Source organism: Panthera onca, chromosome A2 (genome assembly GCF_046562875.1).
Source record: "Panthera onca isolate mPanOnc1 chromosome A2, mPanOnc1 haplotype 2, whole genome shotgun sequence".
Taxonomy (NCBI): Eukaryota; Metazoa; Chordata; class Mammalia; order Carnivora; family Felidae; genus Panthera; species Panthera onca.
Window position 1 is genome coordinate 162,818,037 of NC_138340.1, and position 19,446 is coordinate 162,837,482.

A 19,446-nucleotide genomic window follows, 5' to 3' on the forward strand; every position below is an offset into this window, starting at 1 on the left:
ATACAGAGAAAGACAGATACCATATGGTTTCACTCTTATGTGGATCCTGAGAAACTTAACAGAAACCCATGGGGGAGGGGAAGGAAAAAAAAAAGAGGTTAGAGTGGGAGAGAGCCAAAGCATAAGAGACTCTTAAAAACTGAGAACAAACTGAGGGTTGATGAGGGGTGGGAGGGAGGGGAGGGTGGGTGATGGGTATTGAGGAGGGCACCTTTTGGGATGAGCACTGGGTGTTGTATGGAAACCAATTTGACAATAAATTTCATATATTGAAAAAAAAAAAAGACTGCACTTCTGACAACACAAAGAAATAAAAGGCATCCAAATTGGCCAAGAGGAGGTCAAACTTACACTCTTCGCAGATGACATGATACTCTATATGGAAAACCCAAAAGATTCCATGAAAAAACTGCTAGAACTGATCGATGAATTCAGCTAAGTTGCAGGATATAAAATCAATGCACAGAAATTGGTTGCATTCCTATACACCAATAATGAAGAACAGAAAGAGAAATCAAGGAATTGATCCCATTTACCATTACACCAAAAACCATAAAATACCTAGGAATAAATCCAACCAAAGAGGTGAAAAATCTGTACACTGAAAACTAGAAAGTTTATGAAAAATGGAAAAAGATTCCATGCTCCTGGATAGGAAGAACAAATATTGTTGAAATGTCAATACTACCCAAAGCTATCTACATATTCAATTCAATACCTATTAAAATAACACCATCATTCCTCACAGAGCTAGAACAAACAATCCTAAAATTTGTATGGAAATAGAAAAGACCCTGAATAGCCAAATGAATCTTGAAAAAGAAAACCAAAGCTGGAGGCATCACACTCCCAGACTTCAAACTGTATTACAAACCTGTAATCATCAAGACAGTATGGTATTGGCACAAAAACAGACACTCAAATCAATGGAACAGAATAAAGAACCCAGAAATGGACCCACAAACGTATGGTCAACTAATCTTTGACAAAGCAGGAAAGAATATCCAATGGAATAAAGATAGTCTTGTCAGCAAGTGATACTGGGAAAACTGGACAGCGACATGCAGAAAAATGAACCTAGACCACTTTCTTACACCATACACAAAAGTAAACTCAAAATGTATGAGACCTAAATGTAAGACAGGAAACCATCAAAATACTTAAGGAGAATGCAGGCAAAAAAAAAAACAAAAAAAACAAAAACAAAAACAAAAAAAAAAAAACACCTCTTTGACCTTGGCTGCAGCAACTTTACTCAACACGTCTCTAGAGGCAAGGGAAACAAAAGCAAAAGTGACCTATTAGGACCTCCTCAAAATAAAAATCTTCTGCACAGCAAAGGAAACAATCAGCCAAAGTAAAAGGCAACTGACGGAACGGGAGAATATATTTGCAAATGACATATCAGATAAAGGGTTAGTATCCAAAATCTATAAAGAACTTATCAAATTCAACACCCAAAAAACAAATAATCCAGTGAATAAATGGACAAAAGACATGAATAGACACTTCTCCAAAGAAGACATCCAGATGGCCAACTGACACATGAAAAAAAATGCTCAACATCACTCATCATCGGGAAAATACAAATCAAAACCACAGTGAGACAGCACCTCATACCTGTCAGAATGGCTAACATTAACAAATCAGGCAACAATAGATGTTGGTGAGGATGTGTAGAAAGAGGATCTCTTTTGCACTGCTGGTGGGAATGAAAACTGGTGCAGCCACTCTGGAAAACAGTATAGAGGTTCCTCAAAAAATTAAAAATAGAACTACCCTACGACCCAGCAGTTGCACTACTAGGTATTTAGCCAAGGGATACAGGTGTGCTGTTTTGAAGGGGCACATGCACACCAGTGTTTATAGCAGCACTATTAACAATAGCCAAAGTATGGAAAGAGCCCAAAGTATGGAAAGAGCCCATATCAATGGATGAATGGATAAAGAAGATGTGGTATATATATGCAATGGAGTATTACAAGCAATCAAAAAGAATGAAACCTTGTCATTTGCAACTATGTGGTTGGAGCTAGAGGGTATTCTGCTAGGTGAAATTAGTCAGAGAAAGACCAATATCATATGACTTCACTCATATGGGAACTTTAAGACACAAAAAAGATGAACATAAGGGAAGGGAAGCACAACTAATATAAAAACAGGGACGGGACAAAACATAAGAGACTCTTAAATATGGAGAACAAACAGAGGGTTCCTGGAGGGGTTGTGGGAGGGGAGATGGGCTAAATGGGTAAGGGGCATTAAGAAATCTACTCCGGAAAACGTTGTTGTAAATATGCTAACTAAGAGGTAAATTAAAAAATAAATAAATCATTAAAAAGAAAGAAAGTAAGAAAGCATTCACACCTTAGCACATACTAAAACTGTAGCCCATCAAAGCAGAAAGACTATCTTAAAGGGAGTCAGAAAGAACAGACAGATGACATTTGAGGAAGGGATATTTGGAGTTATACTTTTTTTTTTATTTAGAGAGATATAGCATGAGCTGGAAGGAGCAAAGAGAAAGAGAACCCCAAGCAGGCTCTGTGCTGTCAATGAAAAGCCCAATGTAGGGCTTGATCCCAAGAACTGTGAGATTATGACCTGAGCACAGAACAAGAGCTGAACGCTTAACTCACTGAGCCACCCTAGCACCCTTGATTTTTTTAAGTAAGCTCTACATCGAACATGGGGCTCGAACCCATGACCCTGAGAGCAGGAGTCAGGCACTATATCAACTGAGCCAGGCAGAGTAACAGAGGAAGCCAAGAAACAGTGGAGGCAGATTTTCAGTGTGCTGAGAGAAAACGACAGCCAACCTGAAATCCTAGACTCAGAATCACTGTCAAAAATAAGGACAAAATACATGCACACATTTCAGGTAACAGAGACTGAGAGTTCTTGCCAACAGCACAGTCTCATTAGAGGAACTTGTAAAGAATGTATCTGAAGCAAAAGGAAAGTAATCCAGATAGTAAGTCACAGAGAAAAAAAAGTAAGTTTAAACGAATGCAAACTATGTAAAATAATACTAATGCTTCATAAAGTTTAAAAGCGGGGGAAATTAGAAAATTAAATATTCAATAATAACAATATATAGATTGGGGTTAAGGGTGGGAATGGAATTAAAATGTTCTAATTTGTTGTATACGAAGAAGATTAAAATATAGATTTCTTGAGATTTTGAGAAGTTAAGAATGTATGTTGTAATCACTGGGCGATTTCAGGAAAAGCATAGATAATTTCCAAACCAGTAGAGAAAAACATAAAATGTGGGGGGAAAAAAACTAAATAATTCAAGTTAAACCACAAAGAGGAAGGGGAAGAAAGAGAAATATGGAACAGGTTGGACACATAGAAAGTAAAAAATAAAACTTCATGCATCCCAATAGGTCACAAGTTTTAATTATGATAAATGCACTAAAGTTTTCAGTTAAAAAAAAATAAAGAGTTTTGGAGGGGACTGAAGAAGAAATTCAAGTCAAAAACGTTAAGTGAGGGAAAACTTGAAAGCAACAGTATAGGTAAACCTACAAGCAAATTCTAAACAAATAAGAACAGAATATCAAACTACATAGAATTTTCGTTCAATAATTATCAAGAGCTTATCATGTGCCAGGCACTGTTCTGGGCAACTGAATACATCAGCAATGAGAGCTGGTAAGGATCCTTGCCTTTCTGAATCATTTAGTGGTCTTTGAAGGAGCAGAAAATGAACAAAAATTTGTAAATTACAAAAGATATGAGATGTTCCTTTGTATAAGAAGGAAAATCACAGAGGAGGGTAAAGAGGGGAGAGAGCAGAGAAGATGAGTTGAATGCACACCACGGTCTTGAAACACCTGCCCTGCTCATGTAACTAGTGTAAGTAGTCCCATTCATCAAGATAAAACACGGTTTTACAATGTTATGCACCACAAAGGGAGGCATCACATGTATGAAGGGAATAATCGAATCAGAAGAGGAAATAGACAAATCTCCATCATGGTGATAGATTTTAACACACATCTCTCATTTCTAGAACAGGAAGATAGAAAAAAATCAAAAAGTAGACAGAAGATTTAGGCAACATGATTAATAAGTCTGATCTAATGAGCATATGTAGACTATTTCAGAAAACTTCCAGCCAGCTGTTTTCAAGTACATAGGAAACATTTATTATCATTACTCTTACATTTATCCAAGAAGAAATGCTTAAAATTTTTATAGTATTAAAATAATATAGACAACATTTCCTCACCACAATGTAATTAAAAGAAAAGTAAATAAAATGTCATATGTTTAGCAATTGGAGAACACAGTTTTAAATAACTAATGGGTCAAAAGAGACAAAACAGAAACTGATCAATATTTGGAATGAAGTGTAATTAAATAACTGCATTTCAAAGTTATGAAAAATTAAAATTTAGCTTTCAGTGTGCCTATTAGGAAAGAGAAAGAATGAAAATTAATTAGCAAAATACATATCTGCTTCTGATTCTGTGTCTCCCTCTCTCTCTGCTGCTCCCCCACTCATGCTCTGTCTCTCCCTCTCTCTCTCTCTCTCTCAAAAATAAATAAGCACTTAAAAAAATTTTAGTTTCACTGAAGTGTAAAGCTTCTACTGTCCCTGGCATATGCCACTCCCTGAGAAGAACCTGCACTGTAGACAGGGCTCCTTAGAGCTCTCCACATCCTGCCCTTCTCCTCCTGTCCTTGCCTTGGCTCTGATTGCTCATGGGCTAGGGGAGAAGAAGCAGGAACACTGAAGACCAGTCAGGTGTAGTCTGGCCTTGGTGGGGGTGGGGGATGGTGGCAGCATACTTAGTGGCTCTTTCCCCGCCCAGGAGACCTTTAATGAGTCTTTAGAGAGTCTTCCCTGGGAATCTGCAATCACAAGTCCAACAAACAGCCACTCTCTCCCCTCCCGCCAGTTACTTCAATGTCTGTTCCTGGTGCCTGGACTTCCAGAGCTCTGGTCCACACAGAAGCTGTTGGGATCCCTGCTGGGCCCCTGGGCAAGTCCCCTTCAAACTGGCTTTGGCTGCCTCCCTACTGTGTGGCCCACATTTGATATGAGGAACCTAGCTTTTGCCACCCCCCGCCCCTTAGTGAAAGTTTTGACTGCTTCCAAGACAGCCACCACCGTGTGTACCCTGCTCCCTCCACAGAACACAGCAATAGCCTTCATGTATCCCATGGGACCAGCAGGGAGCAAAGCCAAACTCCAAAGGACACACATCAAGTCTCTTAACATACACCACCCACATCCCTCTGGCAGCATCAAAGTCCTGAGGCCACCTCACTAGCTTTCGGGAAGAGGGAACCTCCATCTCGCTGGACATGGCACGCAGAGAGGAGTCCCTGTGGGGCTTCCCTTATATAGTCACACGGTTTCACCTGGGTCACCTTCTGCACTGGGGAGATGGCTGGCTCAGTTGGAAGAGCATGCAACCCTTGACCTCATGGTCATGAGTTGGAGTCCCACATTGGATGTAGAGATTACTTAAATAAAACCTAAATAAAAAAAAAGTCCTTTCTTCTTGACCCCTTCAAATATCTATCAAATTAGTTGAAGGAATAAATCTCACAAAACTGGTTTTCGCTTCTTCCTTTGGGCATCCTATGTGGATCTTCTGGCATATAGCTTTTGACTGTGGGGTATTGGCAATTAGAAAGATTCAGCTGAAATTGGAGATATTTATGTTAATATCCACCCACATTTACCCCAAGCCTTTCACATAACCTTCGGACCCAGATTTCAAGTTAATGCAGGTCATTTATATTGGACCCTACCTTTGACATCTGATATTCAACTTGTCACAAACCTAACTGAACGTTGTTGCTCCTGACTCTACCCTTCCCCTGAAAATCTTACCTGTCACCCTGAACTTTCCTGTTTCTGAACAGAAGCATGATCATCCTACCCATCACCCACATGGACACATCCTACACATCCTTCACAGAAGACTTCACACCTAAATCCTTCCTCAGGTCTTCTTCTATAAATCCTTGTTTAAATGCCCCATCATGAGTCATGACTATCACATATTTCAACAACAGGGATCATGCACACATTAAACGCTGGAAATACCACAATCTTCAGCACTGAAATAGAACCATCTTCAGAGAAAACTGGGACATAAAATATGTTAAGAGAAGTGAGTGAGCAATATTTCAATTGTCAAGTGAAGAGATAATGATTTATTTGATTTACTCGTTTTTTCTCTGGGTATGTGTTACCTTCCAAAATAGAACCTAAGGTTGGGAAAAAAAGAAATTAGCTCACGTAAGCTGCACATTCAAACAGCCCTCGCACAGGTTAATTGTATTAAGAATGCTTCTGCATATCTCTGAGGGAAAATATCCTTTAAATGGTTCTTAAATGAAAAACCTCAAGACAGGGCATGAATACTTTGCTCCCTAAAGATACTATCACACAGATGAGTCACTTACAAGGAAGTACTTTTGAAAATAAGAATTGCATGATGGCAGAGAGTACTTTGGTCTTGCTCTATCATTTGACACATGTTTTCTCATAAGAGGATTTTTCTTCCGTGTTGTTTTTACTGCATTCTGAATACTTCTGATGAATCTTAGAAAGAACAGGTGTTTAGAATCTTATGTTTTCCAGATTCAATCTCTAATCTGTCTCCCTAATATTCACTCATTGGTAAATATTCTCAGTCATGTTCACGGACAAAAAAAAAAAAAAGGACGACTGTAAAAATTCTAATAATTTGGATTTGGAGTGTCTGCAATCCTCATGAGTGACAGAAAGTCACCCATCTAACTGAATTTTCTCTATGATTTTAGCAAGACAGAACCTTTCATCTACTCACTGCAAATGTCACACCATGGAAGGGTAAGGAGAGATATTTCTGGTGGAAGAAAACAAACACTACAGGGAATTTTAAGCCATCAACAACAATAAAGACGTTCTGAAAGAGAAGTGGGCATCATAAGATTTATGAATCAGATTCTAGCAAGAAAAAGGTGGTCTTCTCTCATTAGGTACTTGGAGAAAGTTTAGAGAAAGGGCAACTTACAAGCTGTAGACACAGGGAATTTGCAAATCACAAGGGACATTACTAGTATCGGTGAAAAATTACAACCCAACCCTGAGAGAGTGAACAAAGACTGGAACACAGAAGGAGAGTTGGGTACAAAGGCCACCAAGGGAGGAGCTATGACCTTTGGCATAGGACTGCAGCTAGTCAGAGATGGCCCTGCAGAGATAGAGGTGGGAGAATGGATACCCCAGCCTTGCTTTTCTACTTCCACAGGGTCTCTGACTTGGACTTCCCATTGGCCAGCCAGGCAGAAGTCAGAGAGCAAGAGATCCCACTAATGTAGTGCATATATATCAGCCTCATGGGGCAAAGAGCTAAGGTGAAGTGTGATTCTACAGAGGCAAATGAAAAATATGTGGCCCAGATGGGGATTTTTCGAATACAATTGGAGACATCTTAAGTTAGGATGGTCCCTAAAAAAAGAAAAGAGAGAAACACAGTAAAAGAAACCTGTGACTTTCAGATCTCCATGAATCACAGTACAATCTTTCCAGAGGAACCAAATACCTCCCTAACATAGGACTTGTGGCCATGCGGTGCAACGACAAATGTGACCAGTGGTTCAGACACTTAACGTGTGCAGGATTTCTGATTTGAATTTTCCTGAGTCTTTGAACTCTATATGCCATTGCCTGATTATGCCAACTTTGTGTGAAGAGGGACAGGTGGGAAGGGGAGGCACTGGGGACTGAGAGCTGGGAAGAGGCTTCATTCTGGTTAGTTCTCGCTGCATAACAAACCATTGTGAAGCTCAGTGGTTAAAAACAAAAGCCATCATTTATTTGTTCTCATAAAGCTGCCTTTTGGGCAGGACTCAGCGGGAATGGATCATCTTTGCTTTCTGCAAGTTCGTCTGAGATGGCGGGGCAGCCGGAGGGCCCGCTTCTGTGTTGCCTCACTTGCATGGCAGGCAAGTTGGTGTGAGTCACAAATGAAAGGTGAGCTGGGAAGTGGGCCAGTGACTTCAGGCCCTCTGCATGGGGGCCTCTCAAGAGGCAGCCTGGGCTTTCTCACAACATGACAGTCAAGTTCCAAGGGTAAGAACCCCAACAGGGCAAGGAGGCATTGCCCATATGTAACCTTAGAGTCACAAGGTGTTGCCATCTGCTATTAATTGAAACAGTCCCAGATCTGCCCAGTTCCAAGGTAGAGGACACAGGCCCCGCAAGTCAGTGGCAGGAGTAACAGGGTCAGGTTATAGGAAGAATAAGTAGAAGCTATTGTCACAGCTGTCTATGGAAACTACAATCTACCACTATCGCAAATCATCGTAAATTCAGAAGAAAAAATGAAATGGTCTTTACTACCAAAACATATACCATATTTTTGGAAGCACCCACATAATCATATTTAAAACATGTTCAAATATGCCCTTCTCAGCTTCTTCCCTGATATTTTGTGTTTCTTCAGCATACTTCCTTTTTAGACATTTTATTTTTTCCTCCCGTTCTTCCTGTGATTTATCAGCATATTCCTTTTCTACTAGTTTAATTTCATTATTTAATTGATCGGTGTAGATCTTCTTCAGGTCTTCTTCCCGTTGCTTCAGCCTCTTCTCTGTGTCCTCGTAAATGGCATCGGTAAAGTAAGCCCCTCCATTGCTCTTCACCATCTCCTCTATCAGCTCCACCAGCTCCTGCACTTGAGCTTCCTTCTCGGCCTCTGAGGCTCTGTTGTTGAAGGCACAGTAGCGGTTCCCACACTCGCTGATGATGTTTCTTAGTTTCACATCTGCATCTGCTAAGAAGTCACTCAGGCTCTGCTCCTCCAAGTTATCTTTGCGAGTGAACAATATGATCATGTGCTTCAAGGCTGGCTTCCCAAAGAGAGCCTTGATCAATGCCATGGTCTTCTGCTCTTCATCCGTGTAGCGGCCCAGCTGGAGGACCAAGACAATGGCGTGGGGCCCAGGACAGGAGTAGAGGACACACTGGCTGATTTCCCTGCATGTGGTATCCAGGGTCTCCTTGGTGTCAAAGAGCCCTGGGGTGTCAACAACAACAATTTTCCTCCCCTTCCATTCCTGGGATGCTCTTTGACAGCTGGAGGTGACAGCATGGGGAGCAACTCTAGACTCAAAGACTCTACTCCCCAGGATGGTGTTGGCCGTTGCGCTCTTCCCACTTCCAGTTTTCCCCACTAGTACAATCCTCAGAGTGTTGTCCTGAGGGTCTGCCATGTCACTACCAGGAGTCTCTGTGGTGTAAAGCAAAGGAAGGAGAAGAAAAAGAGTCAAAGAAGGTAAATGGAAACCATCACCTCGCTCCTATGACCTATGTGTTCCTCCCTGAAATCCTGCAGTAGTCTACTATCCATGTTGGTCCCATAAAGACAGAAAGATGAGACAATTCAATCACCATGGAAAAACAAAGTAGTTAAAGAGTTCCCCTACAAAAGAGTACCAGGTCCAGATGGATTCATGTGGATCTCACTTAACCTTTCTTAAACTATTCCTGATTGCTTAAAACAGAAGGAAACCTTTCCAATTCTTTCTATGACACAAGTGTGATATTGATCCCAAAGGTTAACAAAGATTTAACCAATAAATAAAGCTACAGACATGTCTCATTTGCGAATACTAATGCCAAAATCCCAAATAAATTGTCAGACACTAAAAAGTAATACCCCACAATTACATGTGATTTATTTCAGAAATACGAGGGTGGTTCAATATGAGAAAATGGATTGTTACAACACATCTCTAGTAGTACACTAAGAAGAAAAATACCTCGATGCAGAAGAGACAATTCCCCAAATTCAACACTGATTTAATAGATACTTCTTTAACGTGATTTTATATAAATATAAGTTAAAAATTTTTGTCACCACTTTTTTCCCTGCAGCTAAAATAGTTGACTATTACATTCATTTGGATGACTGAAGAAAGAAAATTAGCCTGTACAGTCAAAAAAGAAAAGAACGATGAGGGAGGACTAGCTCTACCAGATAGTAAAATATTTTAGCCCCTATAATTAAGGCAGTAGGACGTGTGTGTGAACAGAGACAGAACGGAAAACAAAAACAGACAATTCAGAAATAGACCAAATTGGTGTACTATATTCATGAGTATCCAGTTCAATTGTAATACGTTACATTTATCTTCCGTAAGGCGGCATCTCACAGCAATGGGGAGAAAGATGGACTAATAACCAGCATTGGGATAAGTACAAAACCACACAGAAAAAGACAAAACTGCACCCACGTCTTCATGCCATTCGCATACTAAATACATTAGAAATATAAACACTAAAAATCAATCCACATAAATACTAGAAGAAACTCAGACATATCCTTTGTAACCTAGGGGCGGGGCAACTCTTTCTAAGATTTGAAAGATTGTAAGGAAAAGGATTCATACATCTGACTACATAAAGATCTAAAAGACAGTGGGAGACAATGAACACCACAGACAATTAAAATATGAATGTCAGACTATATCAAAGAGGGTTAATTCTCCTCTTATACAAAGAATACCTAAAAGTAGAAAGACAAATGTCCAATAACTCGATAGAAAATGGAGCAAGACATAGGAATAAACAGTTGAAAGAAAAAAAAGAAATGTCAATGCTCCTCAACTATGTAAAAATATATGAACACTCATTTAAAGTAGAGGAAAATAAATCCAACATAGGAAAATAAAAAAAACTAAATATAACAAATTGAAGTTACACTGAGATACTATCTCTCCACTTACAGATTTGGCAAAAGTCCAAAAATTTGCTGCTATAATCAGTCGGTAAAGGTTTAGAGGAAACAGGTTTTCTCCTCCATGGCTAATGAGAATAGAAAAACAGTCTAAAACCTACAAAGGAGAAATTAGCAATATCACACAAATTACATATACATTTATTATTGGATTGTGAGTCCCAATTTTAGGATTTATGCCTATAGCAGACAAGGACAGGTCATCCCTAAACGTGCAACTTTGGCATACTGACTATTTCATACAAAAGTAACTTAAGATACAGCCTGTGTGGCAAGATTACTAAGACCCTCTTCTGCCCCCTGCAAGCAGGAAACAAATCTCCCGTGTAAAATGTGCCCTTCCTGTCCCAGGAGGTAAAGAGACACCCTTATGACCAGGGATGGGAGATTTAGAGCCAAGAAGACTGTATAAACAGCCCGCTACTTTCTACAAATTTACTATCCCAGCCCAAAGTCTCTTTAGAATTCCTGCCTAACAGATGCTCCCAAAGTTAAGTTTTCCTTGTTTTGTCAATCCCTCACAGATCCATCGTCTCTTTGCCTAAAAACTATAAAAACTGCCTGCCTTGGTCATTTCTCTTGCTTTTAGTTTCATTACTGAGCATCTGTGCACACTGCTTTTTTTTTCTCTTGTTAATCTGCCTCAAGTAAAAGTAATTCTTAGTGCAGCTGGAAGACCTTGAAGGGTAGAGGAAGAAGTTTCCCTTCCTTATATCCCACAGCTACACTGACAAAAACATAGGAAAAGATTAGGCATACGTTTATTCTCCACATCACTATTTGTGATAGCAAAAGACCAAAAATCTACCAAATGCCCAATAGTAGGGGTCTGATTGAATAAACCAAGGTACATACACACAGCGATGTACTATCCAACTGTAGAAAGGAATAAGAAATACCTCTCTATGCCAGGATGGAGAGATCTCCAGGATATTTCATTAAGCAAAAAAAAAGGCAAAGTGAAGAAAGTAATATTTAGTTTACTGTCATTTCTCTAGTGGGGAGGAACATGAACTGTAGGTACAAAATACAACATATATTTCATGCACATGAAAAAGCAATGGCAGATCATCTGAACCATCACCAAAGAAGTTACTGACAGAGGGATGGGAGGAATAAGGCCGGGACAGGGTAGAAGCTGGAAACTACTTTGAATATACTTCGATTTCATAGATTTGTCTTGAAGGCATGTACTTCCTTCTTTTTGAGAGTTTGAATTACAGCTCTTTTCCTTTATGAAAGACCTACATGTGTACCTGCTGTTGCTGGCTGACATAAATTCAAAGAGGATTTTTCATTTGTACAAAAAAAAGCTGAACACGAATACAGCATTCTGCATTTGTTTCACAGCCAGTTGAGCTAATGGAGAGGCCGAGTGGGCCGTTGTCCACGCCAGCTGCCAATCACCTTCCCTGGGAACCTCACACAGGGGTTCACCATCCATCCACCAGAACTGTGAGCCAGATGAGCACGTGGGCTTTCTCTCAATTGAATGTGTGCATCTGTTAACAAGTTGTGTCTAAAAGTATCAGAAACACATAAGGGAGGTTATTTGGGGGAGATCTGGGAATGCGCACCCTTTTTCCATGTACATTGATGGTAATTGCTTCTCTCCTTTATGTCATTTTGTTTCATAAAAGATTTCATAGGAACGTTCTACTTGCGGATAGTGAGGAACATCTGTAAATAGCTTCATAATTATAAACAAAAACTATATTTTCAGATAACTAGTAAAAATCAAAAGCAAATGCAATACATAGTATTTGGTGTAATAGACAAACCACACAAAGAATTGGTCCAAGAAACTTGAAAATGCAGTTGCTTCATTGGCTATTGTCCTAATGGGATAGAGTGTAAGGCCAAATAGGGGGAAAAAACGTCAAGAAAATCTTAAATTGCTTTCAGGAATCCTGTCCTATTCTTAGGTTTTTGTGCACATGTGTAGTTTTGAAGCCCAAGGGCAAGCCCAGTGGCAATGAGCACGCTTAGTGCCCATACTTTGCTCTTCAAATGCCATTTCCCACCAAAAACATTAGGACTCTTAGGAGAAGGTACTGATTCCATTTCTGGGCCAAGAAATGTGCAAGTGGATCTTAGACTATCTAGTCATACTAGAAAGCGAGGATGCTATCAAAAAGTACTCGAACCGTGAGACGCCTGGCTATCTCAGTCAATACAGCATGCATCTCTTGATCCCACGTTCATGAGTTCTAGCCCCACATTGGGTGCACAGATCACTTTCAAAAAAAAATGTTTGGATCTTACCAAAAGGACTACAGAGCCACTTGAAGAGGCTGACTGGACAGATGGGGTAATTTGAATATTAATGAGAATAATAATTTCAATGGATTAAAATTCATCAAATATGTTGAAGTTCATGAATTCATAACAATACCAACATTCCAAAAGAAGTGAAGTGTTCTCTTTGGGGTATGCTAGGAAATGATGTCATCAGTCTGAACATGGACAAAAAAGAATCAAACATTCCTTTTGTCTTATTAACTACACCTTATGGAAATGAAAGTATGATTCAGGGGAAGTTTCTTTTTAAAGGATTATGCCATCCAATCAATGAAGAAAGATTGATAGAATTATAATACTATAATTTGCGACTGTTAATGAAACAAAGTTAGTCTAGGCTATCATTACTGTCTGCTACATTACAGAAAGAGACAGAAGAATATATAAGGTGCCTTCTGCTGGACGTTTACAACTGCACCTATGAAATATTGCCACCCAATAACCAGGCAAGCCTTAATCTGCTCAAGCCTCTCCTTAAATTTAAATTTATACAAAACACTGAAACTAGAAGAACATGTCATATGACATCTTGAGGATTTAAAGAACAAAATGTACACTGTCCAATTCTATTGGACAAAGGACCAACCGTTTCTTAAACAGAAACATTTTACAAAAAGAAACAGGAAGGTGAAAACTTATTTATCAAATTAAACTTAAGAGATATGAAAGAAATGCACTTGATGAACCATATATGGACCTGATTTCAATTTTAAAATGTATGAGACAATCTGGGGATTGGAATACACCTGATAATGTTTTTTAAATTCTAAATGCTTTTTGAAGTCTGATTATGGTATCTTTTAATGACCTTTATCTTCCAGACATAGATATGTAAGTATTTACTGATAAAGTGACAAAATTTGTAGTATTCTAGTAATTTAATACTTTTTAGTATTCTAATGTTTAAAGTGTATGTATGTATGTATGTATGTATGTATTTAATCTCTACACCCAGCATGGGGCTTGAACTCACAACCCTGAGATCAAGAGTCCCATGCTCTTCCCACTGAGCCAGATAGGCGCCCCCACTCTAATTTTTGAAATGAGGAGATTGATGTGGCTCAGAAATGCTGAGAAAGTTGACCAAGGTCACTGTGCTAATGGGCTTTGGGCAGAGGAGGGATCCAATGCAAAGTATGTCTGACCTCTACACTAATGCATAACCCTTGCATGCTCTGGTCTCTTCTTGGTTCCTTCTCAGGCCCTTGATTCTACATTTCTCTTTACATTGGATCAGAAATAGATCATGGGAGGCCAGGAGAGGTAGATCACTCTCTGTCCAGAAACATGAACTGGTAGCAACCCTGGAATTAAGGAAGGCAACCAAAGGGCTTCACGCACACTTGTTTTCTATAGAATAGCTCATTCTCTCCCCATGACATCCCTCCCTTACCTCCTCTGTTACACTGTCGATCACACCATTTCTCTCTTACATGTTGGAAAGGACACAGCCAGCTGAATTCTAGACTTCTTGTCCCATTTGTGACCTGGGTATCCCGGGGAATTTGATAAAACCACACACACACCATCTGGGATTCAGATTTTCTTTCAGGAAAAAAGAGGGACTGGGACAGACTGGTCTCTAAATTGCCTTCCAGCTCTAAAGACCTGCCTTGAGGACACTAGTTTCCCACTAAGGGAAATGGATGGGGTGTCAGGCACCACTCACTCTGTCATGACAGCAACTGATGGAAGATATGCTGTTCAGCAAGTTTGTCCTGCTAAATAGGAGACATGTGGACATGGGCCACTCAATCCCCTTACTCCCACTCTTCCTCCCCCGGGACCCCTGTGGCAGCATCCTGTTTGCTGGGCTGCTGGCACGGTACTTGGTCCCCTCTCAGACCAGAACCCACACCCATGCACAGCCCTGTGTCCTGCTGCCCCTCCCGGCTCCATTGCCCTAGGACAGGCTCACCTTCTTTCGAATGAGCTGATGAGTTCCTGAGTGTTCTCCAAAGAAGCTGTTTGAGCTGGTGCTTTAGTTTAACTGAGAGGAAAAAGTGTTTGCACCCTTTAAACCTCTGAGGCAGGAAGCTCAGATTGGGTGGACCTAGTGAAGGAACTCTTCGTCTTTAAAGAGACAGAAATATTACCCTATAATTTGGGGAATGCTTTAGTTTTACCAAGGTGTAAGCTTTTTCTCCATGTGCCTGCTATCACACAAAATTCCCAAAGCTATATTTGTTGTTTGGGGTTACAGTGGTGGATCCCAAAAGCCCTTATAAGTGACACAAATCATGCACACAGAGCCGGGCGTGCTCTCTGATCATCTTCTCTGGATGGAGTGGGAGATGCTGGGTTGATTCTGGGTGAAAGGAACTCAGATATGTGGCTAGATGTGTCCAAATTTAGAGCCTGGGATACTTCCCAGTGATTGCATCATATGGGCTTTCATGATGGTCTTTCATGAAGCTCTCAAGTTACTCATTAAAAATTTAACAGCACTCAGGTACAAAGCCAAAAGAGTCTAAACCATTGAGAACCAAGAGTAAAAGAGGAAGATGTAGCCTGGAAAAAGTCATCCAATGACCACACACCTTCTCTAGTTTTCTTCATATGGTTCTCTCAAGCCCAAAAATATGCATGACCTGACAAGAAAAGATGGACCCAGGGAGGAGAATCATCTTTCCCCTAAACCTTCCTACCTTCCCCTACCCCAGACCCAGGCAGAGATAGACTTTTTCAGATTTAGCCAGTACACCCATTCCAACCTGCTCTGGAAACTATGAGATGAGAGGCAGATGGTCAAAGCTCTCATGGTTGACCAGCTGTTCCAATTATTTGTTGCATCACCATAAAATTATTATGGTTTTGATTATATATTTTTGTTCATTACTTTGAGACATGGGATTAGTCAATGCTGAAGCTTAAATGTGGGTACTAAGAAGACTAAATGTGGCAGGAAGTAATGTATAATGGGGTGACCACCAATGGAAGGAAGTAGTTACATTTTGAAATTACCGTGTTAATGAGTATATTATTGGTCAATATCATTGGACCACTTATTGGTGTTAATGACTTGGAGGGCCCCAGGTAACTGTTTTCCAACTTGCAATAAAGACACAGACCAGGACCAGCTATGTAATTTACAAGGTCTGGCACAAAATAAAAATGCCAGGCCCTTTGTCAAAGAGAATCAAACAAACAAACACACATAAACACACACACACACACACATACACACAAACACACACACAAAACTTAAGAATTTCAAGATGACATCACAGGGTCCTTTACATACCCATGAAGTAGGTCTTGATGAGGCTACATACATAGAAGTCTAGAGGGGAGCCAGAACACTATGTCCTACTCAAAATATCTCTACCATTGCCTAGTTTCATTTCAATCTATATATTCCTTGAGTGAAACGTGTCCAGCCAGAGCCATCTTGGATGTTTTCCTGGTCAGCTAATTGCTTCTCCAGGTATTATCCTCAGGTATGCTGGTAAGTTCCCTAGTGGGAACGGGAGAGTAGTTGACACAGAATTCATGGATGCTACAGGAAATCAGATGTAGGTCTCAAATGGTAACAGCCTTGCGATCATTGGTCAAAGAGGAGCATGTGGCTCTTATCAGTCCCATGCTGAGCCCTAAGTTACGAGTGATCTCCTTCTAGAAGATATTTGATAAAAGTAGTCTTGCCCCATATCTGTATTGCTCACTTAGCCACGCTCCTCATCATTGAGGGCTTCCTTCCACTTCCTTTTTTTATGTTTTCCTTTTATTATTTCAATCTCACACACACAAAGCAATGTGGATATAATGAATTTGCAAAAAGTTGTGGGGTCATTAAAAGACATTCTTTAAATTCTACAGGAGTCTTCTTGTGGGAATCAGGGAATTTTCTTCTGCTTAGATCTAGATGGCCTCAAAGCTCAACTTATTAAAACATTGCAGAGATAATAACAGGAGATGAAAAAGAATGGTTCCCTACATTGTCCTGGTTCTTCTACATATCATCTCTATAACCTGGTGAATCAGTTTTCTATTGTTGCCATAACAAGCTATCAAAACTTTAGTAGCCTAAAACAATATAAAATTAATCTCCAACAATACTGGAAGACAAGAATATGAAATTAGTCTTATGGACATAAAATCAAGGTCCTGCAGAGCTGGTTCTATCTGGAGGCTCTAGGAGACAATCCATTCCTTGCCTCTTTCATCTTCCAGAAGCTGCCTGCTCTCCTGGGCTTGTGGCCACATCACACCAATCTCTGCTGCCCTCATCACAATGCCTTCGTACCTCTTCCTTAGAAGGACATTTCTGATTACATCTTGGGTCCACTCAGATAATTCAGAATTATCTTATCTCAAAATCATTAACTTAATAACATCTGCAAAATCCTTATGGAATAAGGTAACATTCACAGACTCTGGGGATTAGGGTGTGGACACCTGTCTGGGGCCACCATTCAACCTGCCACATTTGGGTAAATTAAACTATCTGCAACTCACTTTCCTAATCATTAAAATGGAGTACTTACTTCAGAAGGTCATTGTGAAACCAGACAAAGTCATACACATGAAGTGGTTCTCAGACCATAGTGATCAACAGGTAGTACTTAGTAGTAATAATACAACCCTCAACGCTAGTCTCATAGATTACCATTCTGAGGCTCATCTACACATCATAGATGCTGTCTTAGTTGGCGTGGACCGCCATAATACCACAGCCTGGGAGCAGGAACAACAGGAATTAATCTCTCACAGTTCTGGATACTGGGCAGCCCAATCCCAATGTGCCAGCCAACTTGTATCCCTGGGGAGGGCTCACTTCCTGATTTGTGGATGACACAGTCTCACTGTGTCCATACATGATGGAACGAGGAAGCAACTCTCTGCTATCTCTTCTTACAAGGGCACTAATCCCGTCAAGATGACCCCAGATTCATGAACTCATGGAAACCCACTTACCTTATCCCCAAATACCATCATGTTGGGGGTTAGGGATTCTGGAGCCTTCTCTCTTGTTGCCAAAAAAAAAAAACTTGTCACTTCTACTTTGTAACAATATCCCTTAAGTGAATTGTTGGATATCACTCAAGGTTTCTTGGTTTCTCCCCACTCACTCCACCCCCAAAGGGCACTGCATGAAAAGGAAGACTCAGCACCTCCACAGCCTGTCTACCAGGATAAGGGATATGGATTATCTACACCCCTGCTCTCACATGTCTTTAATGAAATGGTCTTCTGGATCCACGGATGTGCAAGAAGAGCTGCCTCTTGCAGCCTCACGGCAGTCGTGTCACAAAAGAGGTAGAGGTGTTAGGTGTGACAGTGCACTTGGGGCTGAATCCCTCAAAGGAAACATTGACCAAACCCTCATGAAATAAAGACCATGCCCCCCAAAGAGCCTTTTACTGTCTTCCACGATGTTATATTCCGTTATGAACCACAACCAGTCAGTCCTGTTCTCAAACAGGTCTCTGCATCCTCCTAAGGCTTCTCCGAAGATCTGCCAAAAGTGACTACTCAGAATTTGTGTCTTCACCAGAGGGTCACAGTCTTGGAGCTTCAGGGGAAAAACTGTAGGACGTGCTCTGAACTACTGTTGCCTCAAAGAGACTCTTCAGAACAGGTTTCCAAGATGGCAGCACTGACTCAATGCTCAGACTCTGCCAGTGAGCAAAGCCAGGACTACTGGGACTCTCAGTCTGGAAGCATATGTACCTCGGGAAATCAGACGACTGACTCAAGATCCAGCAGAGTGAGAAGTAATGACATAGGACTGAGTGAACGGATTCAAGATGTGCCATTGTGGTTATTTGTTTGGAATATTGATGGCATTCTGTTTGATGTTCTACTTGTATGGCTATTTGTGGAAACCTTATTTCTTTCTCCTTAAACAAATTAGTAGACTGTGTATTTGTAAATCCACAACAACCGTCTTTAAACATTACCTCATCTTCACCTACCCTCAAAATTCAGAAAAAAATGCTTCTACTGAGTTTCATTCACTTTCATGATGATAGAACCATTTGCATAGGTTTAATAAAACTCTGTCCTCTTGTTTACAAAGATACCATTGGAAAAATCGATTCTGCAGCAAGGCCATATATACAGGGTGATATCTGAGAGTGACTGTTTTTAATCAAAGACCATCAGACCACTACTAAGGAGCAATTGTTGGTGTTACATGTGGAGCTAATGTCTCCAAAACCTTCATAAGAAAACTAATATGATATCTGGCATCCAGGATCCCAGTCTCTCAGGTATTAAGGAAGTCCACTCCCTGGTAGTCCAGAAACCTAAGCAAATTTTGGAGACCTCAGGAAGAGGGAAATTCACTGAGATTTATGGGTACAGCATGCAAAGTTTACTGGAGAAAGTGTTTGGGCCTTGGTTTCCTACTCCTAGGGTAGAAGAAAGGCAGGGGCTTTGAGAA

General features: G+C 40.4%; 1 protein-coding gene across 2 annotated transcripts; it reads right to left on the reverse strand.

Annotated features, from left to right (window-relative positions):
- Positions 1 to 7,817: 7,817 nt before the first annotated feature.
- LOC132673348 (GTPase IMAP family member 7-like) lies at positions 7,818 to 15,071 on the reverse strand. 2 transcript variants are annotated; one of them, XM_081795086.1, is made up of 2 exons: positions 10,747 to 10,864; positions 7,818 to 9,248 (listed from the first exon to the last, which is right to left on the reverse strand). In XM_081795086.1, the coding sequence occupies exon 2, from the start codon at positions 9,229 to 9,231 to the stop codon at positions 8,356 to 8,358; it is 876 nt and encodes a 291-aa protein (XP_081651212.1). In that variant the 5' UTR covers positions 9,232 to 9,248; positions 10,747 to 10,864; the 3' UTR covers positions 7,818 to 8,355. The 2 variants fall into 2 exon arrangements, with proteins under 2 accessions (XP_081651212.1, XP_060481938.3); XM_060625955.3 differs by lacking the exon at positions 10,747 to 10,864 and adding an exon at positions 14,977 to 15,071 and having other exon boundaries at positions 7,819 to 9,248.
- Positions 15,072 to 19,446: the final 4,375 nt, after the last annotated feature.

Excerpts from the sequence above, each read along its gene's own strand:
- LOC132673348 (XM_081795086.1), bottom strand. The coding sequence starts at position 9,231 with ATGGCAGACCCTCAGGACAACACTCTGAGGATTGTACTAGTGGGGAAA.